This window comes from Papaver somniferum, chromosome 1 (assembly GCF_003573695.1).
Source record: "Papaver somniferum cultivar HN1 chromosome 1, ASM357369v1, whole genome shotgun sequence".
In the NCBI taxonomy this organism is placed as follows: domain Eukaryota; kingdom Viridiplantae; phylum Streptophyta; class Magnoliopsida; order Ranunculales; family Papaveraceae; genus Papaver; species Papaver somniferum.
The window spans coordinates 108,286,608-108,293,741 of record NC_039358.1 but is presented as its reverse complement, the minus strand read 5'-3'; the positions used below and the strand labels follow the sequence as shown (position 1 = coordinate 108,293,741).

Sequence of the window (7,134 nt, the reverse complement as noted above, 5' to 3'; positions counted from 1 at the left end):
TTCTCAAGACAACTGAACCACCATGAACTTACTAATCAGCTCACAGGTATGAAGATTTCAAGATCTGCTCCCAAGATAAATCACTTACTTTTTGCAGATGATTTCCTATTATTATGTAAGGAAAATCTATTTCAAGTCAACAAGCCCCATTCAAGTGATTAAGGAATTCAGTGCATGCTCAAATCAGCTTACTAATTTTCATAAATCTGCAGTCTTCTTTAGCAAGAATATGTCTCATTCACTCTGTCAAATTATCAGTGGTATTCTGCAAGTCAAAGAACTTGATATTAAAAAAGAGAAATATTTGGGTCTTCCTTTCTTTATAGGAAGGAACAAAAAAATTCTTTTTCTACTCTCACTTAGAAGATGGAAACTAGATTATCAATATGGAGAGATGTAAATATGTTTGAAGCTTGAAGATCGGTAATGATAAGGAATGTTACCAATGCTTTTCCCGTACACCATATGAGCAGTTTCAGGCTACCTGACACAACTATTTCAAAGATGAATTCAATCTTGCAAAAAATTTGGAGGAATAAGAAGTCAAACAAGGGTAGAGAGATCATCACATGGAGGAGTGGTAATAAACCCAGAGAAGAAGGGGGATTGGGCTTCAAAGATCTTCATTTATTTAATAGGGCTCTTTTAGCTAAATCCACATGGAAGATGTGCACTGATAGTACTTCCATTTGTGCAAAATCATTATAAGCTAAACATTATCCAGATGGGGAGGTTTTTAATGCCAAAGAAAACAGTAACTCAACATGGTCTTGGAGAGGAATTAGTAGTAATTGGATTTCATAAAAAGGTACAGTTGTTGGAGGGTTGGTAATGAACAAAAAATCTTGATCTGAAAGCACATATGGATTCAGGATCTAGAAGGGCCACCAATTCCTAAAAATGGAGTTTCATTTCACCCCAACTACAAGTATGTGCATCAACTTTTTTTCTCAAGACATATGAAGTTGGGATTATCAGCTTATTTTCTCCTGTTTGAATCTACTACAACAAGATTAATTATGAATATTATTTTCTCCTTGTTTGAATCTACACAACAAGATTAATTATGAATATCTCATGCATCATCATGAAGACACTTTGGTCTGAACCCTTGGAGAAATGGACATTTCTCAGTAAAATCAGCTTATAGAAAATGTTTGAGGAGAAGAATCTAAATTAGGGGTGCACATACCCTACCCATATCCACCAATCCTACCCTACCCGCCAGTGTTTTAACCGTATCCTATCCTACACACTATTTGGCGGGTAGGGTAACGGGTAAAGATTTTCTTAACCGTCGTTAGATGGGTAGGGTGACGGGTAAAGCTCGAAATTATTATCCTACCCTACCCGACTATCCGCCTACTTATCTAACAGCCGTTAGTAGCCGATGATCTTTCTATTATTGATCATCTTTGCTGTTGGTTTTTTATTAATCAACTCAACCTAAAAACTAAATTCATTTCGTTTCATCTCTTCATACTTCTCCTCTCTAACGAAGGGCCAATATTGTTGCATCTCCGCCACCTCCACCTCCACCATCTTCTCAACTTGAGGTCAGAGAAAGTAAGAAGCGGAAGAGGACATCTTGGGTATGGGGGCATTTTATGACGAGTTTTGATGAAGATGGTATTAAATGGGGGAAGTGTAACCATTGTGAAGGCATGATGGTTTTGTTTGTTCAATTTTCCCTAGTTAGATTGGCAGTACCATTGGGTACATATTTAGATAGGATGGCTCTTATTTGCTGTGTTGTTGCAAGATTTCATTTTTGTTTTTTGGGAAGCATTTTTTGTATACACAGTCAAGGTAGTAACTAGTAACCAGAAAATCCAGAATATAGAAAACTAAAAAATAAAAAAAATAAAAAACGGTTATACCCGCCACCCTATCCTACCCGACCCGCCAATTAATGGGTCGGGTAGGACCTTATCCGTTTAGTGGCGGGTAAAAAATTTCTTACCCGCCAGTCAGCGGGTAGGGTGGCGAAATAGGCCATATCCTACCCACCCTACCCGTTGTGCATCCTTAATCTAAATCATTCTGTGGGAACTAGAATGCAAGGAATATTCAAAAAACTCTGGAAGCTGCCATTACTTCCTAGAATCAATTAGTTTTTGTGGAAATGCGTCAAATATATACTTTCCACCAGAGATAAACTCTATTATGCTATCCAGAATGGAGATATGAACTGTCATTTTAGTTCTCAAGTACCTGAGACTGCAGCTCACATAATTTTGGAATATCAGTTAACTAAGAAAGTTTGGTTTGATAACTTGGGTATTCACACACATCAAGGTAATAACTTGGAAGAATGGTTTTGTAGTTGGATGGACAAATTACTGGCCAATCAAATCAAATTAAAAAAGGAGATGTGTCCAACATAACTATAGCTGCATAGTGCATATGGACGGAAAGATGAGACAAAGTTTTCAAAGGCATAAATTCAACACTGAAGAAAATCACTCACCAGCGCTGGAAGGATTTATCCGAATTTGAAACTAAGCCTTCTTCTACTCATGTTCCTCCTTCTTTACAGTCTAGAGTCAATTTTCATTGGTGCCCTCCTCTGAGAGGATCTTATAAAATTAATTCAGATGGTTCTTTCCTTTTGGATAATAAATCTGGAGGTACAGGACTAACCATACATGATTTTGTAGGTACTCACCGTGGCTCAAAATGTATCTACTTAGCAGCAGCTTTGGGTCCAGAGCATGCGGAGTGCAGGGGATTATGGGAGGCAACTAAGTGGTCTAAAGAGCTAAATTTGGAGAAGGCAGAATTCGAATTAGACTCAAGTCAGGTGGTTGATGCCTTGACTAAAGACTCTCTCAACATAGATTGGAGAATCAGGAATATGATTTTAGATATTAAAATTTTATTTTGTAGTTTTAGCTCTTGGCAACATTCGTACGTGCCTAGAGAGAAAAATAAGATTACAGATATTCTATCAAAATATGCAAGATAGATAGAATCAGTGGTGTGTGGTTATTAACACCTCCCAGTTGCATTGTCAATCAACTGCATGAGGATAAAACTATGTAAACACCACTTCATAATAAATTTAATCTCCAGTTTCAAAAAAATAAAATAAAAAGCCGAATTGTCATTTCTATAATGTCGGTGATATCCTTAAATTGAAAGAATTAGCTTTGCTAACGGAGTTAATCAAACCAATTCCCCATCACCTTAGTGGTTGTCGTTGCCAACAACCATCCACGTGGTTTACGATCAAGTCTTGGTATTCAAGCAACAAGATCACAAAAAAAATTGTAGACCTTCTGTATTATATTGTTTAGTTAATATAATTAATTTTTATAAAAAAAAGATCACAAAAAAAAGACGGAGTTAAACACTTATGTGTGAAAAAAAAAAAAAAAATCATATCAATTTCTAGCTAGATGTTATCGGTGATTGGACTTTTTTTTCTTTTCTTTTTAGTAGAAAAGAAAAAACAAATAATTAAATTACTCTAATAGCCTTGCATGAGTAGCACTAGCTATTTAATCCTCTCTGATTTTATATGCTCAAGTTGCATGCGAAAACAATTGTTAAGAACAATCATTCAGGTGGCCGACATTAGACGTGCACGCTAATACTATTTGTAGTAAAGACTTGCGAGTAAATCTTCGTTAGTGTGTGGTGGGCAAGACGTTAATAGGACGTGCACATGCTAATAATAGATCACCAAAGTAATTAGAACTGATTAGCATTATAATCAGTTCATATCTGTTCATCTAGTATTACCTGCTGTCAACGGAAATAATCAATCATCCAGCCAATTAGCAACATAGTTAATGGACGTGGGTGGATGTCGCATCAATGTTTTAGTCTATGCCAATATTTTAAAGGATCACTAATAATGGCGCCGCGTAACGCCAAGACACTGTTGTGTAGTGTTCATGAAACGGCAAAAACAAAAGCAGAAACGGAATTAAAAATCCAGTTTCTTCTCTTTTTGGTCATATTCAGTCGTGCAAACCCGTAGTAACCTTGCCTGACAACTACCGGCAATATTGCTTCAAAAAAAAAAAAAAAACTACGGGCAATATTGCTAGGATATTCTCACGCTCCATTTGTAAATTAGAAGCTTTGATCTTATGAGAGGATTATCAAAGTTAACTAAATCTATCTATGGGTTTTTGAAAACAAAAAAATCTAAAATAATCAATTATTGTTACAACGGATGTGTACTGAACATCCGTCCATATACACGGGTTCAGAGTTAATCATTCACTTTCATTTGTGTTGTCCTGATAAAAACTTATAATGCACCACTACTGTTGGTCATTTGATAAAATATCTCCCAATGGCCAATTTCAAATAAAAACAGAATAGTTGAAGATTTCATATCCAAAAGAACATTAATTAATCTAAACATTATTTATTTTCTTGAAACAGAACTAACCAGACACTATCCAATGAAATCTAAGAGGCATTGCTATAAATAGAGCTTTGTTGCGCATTTAAATCTCATCAACTTTCCATTATCTATCAAGTTAAGTTCTCTTTCTCTTTAAAAAGCAAGTCTGATCTTATTTAGGAGGTCGACAAACTTTGGTAGCGAGAGAGAATTAACACATTTCAAGTTAGTTGATTAAGTGGGATTAGAAATGGCAAACCGTACCGGCATTATTTTCTCTACGATCTTTTTTCTTGGTCTAATCAGTATGATGTCTTACTCGATTGTCGACGCGGTACGTATTCTATCTACCTATAATAGTGATTTGTGAACATAAACATATGTTCTGTTGGTTAGGTTTATTACTATTTATATATTCTATTAATACCGTGCATTGCTCACCCTTTTGGTATCCGGGATTGCTGACAATCTGTCACCAGTTTCCATATTTTTTTATTCCCGTATGAAAGTTGTCCTTTTATTTTCTAATTTTTATTTTGATAGACATTTTTCATTTTGAAAATAATTATACAGAGGCGATTGGGTGGTATAGATATGCTCTCGAAAAACAATCAAAATGGAATAAATGTGCTTGCCAACAATAATAAAGATGGTGTAAATATACTCGCCAACGGAAACAAAGATGGTATAAATATACTCGCAGATGAAAACCAACGTGGAGTAAATGTGCTTTCAAATAAGAACAAAGATGGTGTGAATGTACTCGCCAATGGGAACGATGGAGGTGTGAATGTGCTTTCAAACAAGAACAAAGATGGTGTGAACGTACTCGTCAACGGGAACGACGGAGGTGTGAATGTGCTTTCAAACAAGAACAAAGATGGTGTGAATGTACTCGCCAACGGGAACAACGGAGGTGTGAATGTGCTTTCAAACAGGAACAAAGATGGTGTGAATGTACTCGCCAACGGGAACGACGGAGGTGTGAATGTGCTTGCCGACAAGAACAAAGATGGTGTCAATGTACTCGCCAACGAGAATGATCGAGGTGTGAATGTGCTCGCCGACAAGAACAAAGATGGTGTGAATGTACTCGCCAACGGGAACGATGGGGGTGTGAATGTGCTCACCGACAAAAACAAAGATGGTGTGAACGTACTCGACAACGGGAACAAAGGTGGTGTGAATGTAGCCACAAACAAAAACGGAAGTGGTTCAAATGTCGTCACAGACAAAAACAAAAGCGATACAAATACGTATGCGGATAATAACTACGATGGTGGAAATAAATAGGGAAATCACTATTTAGTGCCCAAACTAGTACATTTACCTCCCAACTTTTATTTTGGAGTAAAAGGAAGCTGGTAAGAGTACAGGGAAACAAAATGACTAAAGGTTACAAGTTTTCTGGGAAGACCACAATTTTCATTTTATTTCTTTTAAGTGGTTGTGTTAGATGGCAATCAAGTTTGTGCCTTGAAGGGTCGTGCAATTGTTTTTGTTAGGGTTCGAATTTGTTTGTTTGTTTTTTTTCTCCCAAAAATAGTTGTTATTTGTTTCGCGATTTTTTGATATATTTATGTTATAAATTTTGTTCTTTTATATGGAGTTGTTACATTTTTGGGACAATGGAAATCGACGTGTTACTTAATTGATGTCTTTCAAATTGTAATCATTTATTGAAATTTTCATGTATTCATCCCTTTTTCTAAAAGCTAGAAGAAATAAAAATTAAACAAATTATTTTTTTGGAAATATATTAAAATTTGGATGTTCGGACATCAGAAGAAAAAAAAAATCTGTGAAATTCAATTTAATTTCTAATTTTTAACTTTTTATGTTTAGTGGAAACTTAATTGATTCAAATTACGATCAATCACATATCCAAAATAGATAACGATAATATATAATATAATAGTGTGGTTATTTTGTCTAGGAGTTAGATAAGTGATGAGAGCTCGTATATATGTTTGAAAAGGAGATGATACCAAGTATACCACCAAATTTTTCGTTCGGCAGCCTGTATGAAAAATACCTAACACAATTGCAAATAAACCAACTTAATGATCCTTCACAGTATGTCTATATATAGTTTTTTTGTATCTCTATCTCTTCTCAATCAGAAAGTCTAGACTATAGAGTCTGTGAACCTGATTGTTAAGAAGAATACTTGGACGATCTCAAAAATCAATATCCAAATAACTAATCGGAATTCTGCCAAGTATGAAACTTGTTATCTATATTTCAAGATGCGAATTCTACAAGAACGAGTCTCGTAATCGATCAAAGTAAATATGAACGTATCTACTAGAATTGAATACGTACTACTTGTGTAAATCTTATTATAAAGAGAAAAAATATAATACGGAAAAGGAAAAACACAAGACACCAGACGTTTTGTTAACGAGGAAGACACAACATCAGCAAAAAATCTCGAGACCTCGTCCAGGTTCGAACACCAAATTATATTAAGACGCTACATACACCAGCCTACTATCAAACTTCGAACTGGAATCTCTACGTCTCTTGAACCTCACAAGGCTCAACGCAATTTATTCCCTTAGCTGACGTCCTTTTGTTGATAGTGGATTTTTGACGAAGGCTAGATTCATAAAATCACATCGAGAATGGCGTATCTATGACCATGTCATAATGCATAAGAGGTCTTATGTCTTCTCTTTCCGCAAGAGAAACAAATTGCAGTTTCATAACCTTGTCAAGACAATGATTCATGACGACAATATCAGAGCCTCTTTCTTAAAAGCTCTAAA

At 35.5% G+C, this 7,134-nt stretch overlaps 1 protein-coding gene across 1 annotated transcript; it reads left to right on the top strand.

Annotated features, from left to right (window-relative positions):
• Positions 1–4,494: 4,494 nt before the first annotated feature.
• LOC113331802 (uncharacterized protein DDB_G0290685-like) lies at positions 4,495–5,959 on the top strand. Its single transcript, XM_026578444.1, has 2 exons — positions 4,495–4,697; positions 4,937–5,959. The coding sequence occupies exons 1-2, from the start codon at positions 4,614–4,616 to the stop codon at positions 5,654–5,656; spliced, it is 804 nt and encodes a 267-aa protein (XP_026434229.1). The 5' UTR covers positions 4,495–4,613; the 3' UTR covers positions 5,657–5,959.
• The last annotated feature ends 1,175 nt before the right edge of the window (positions 5,960–7,134 follow it).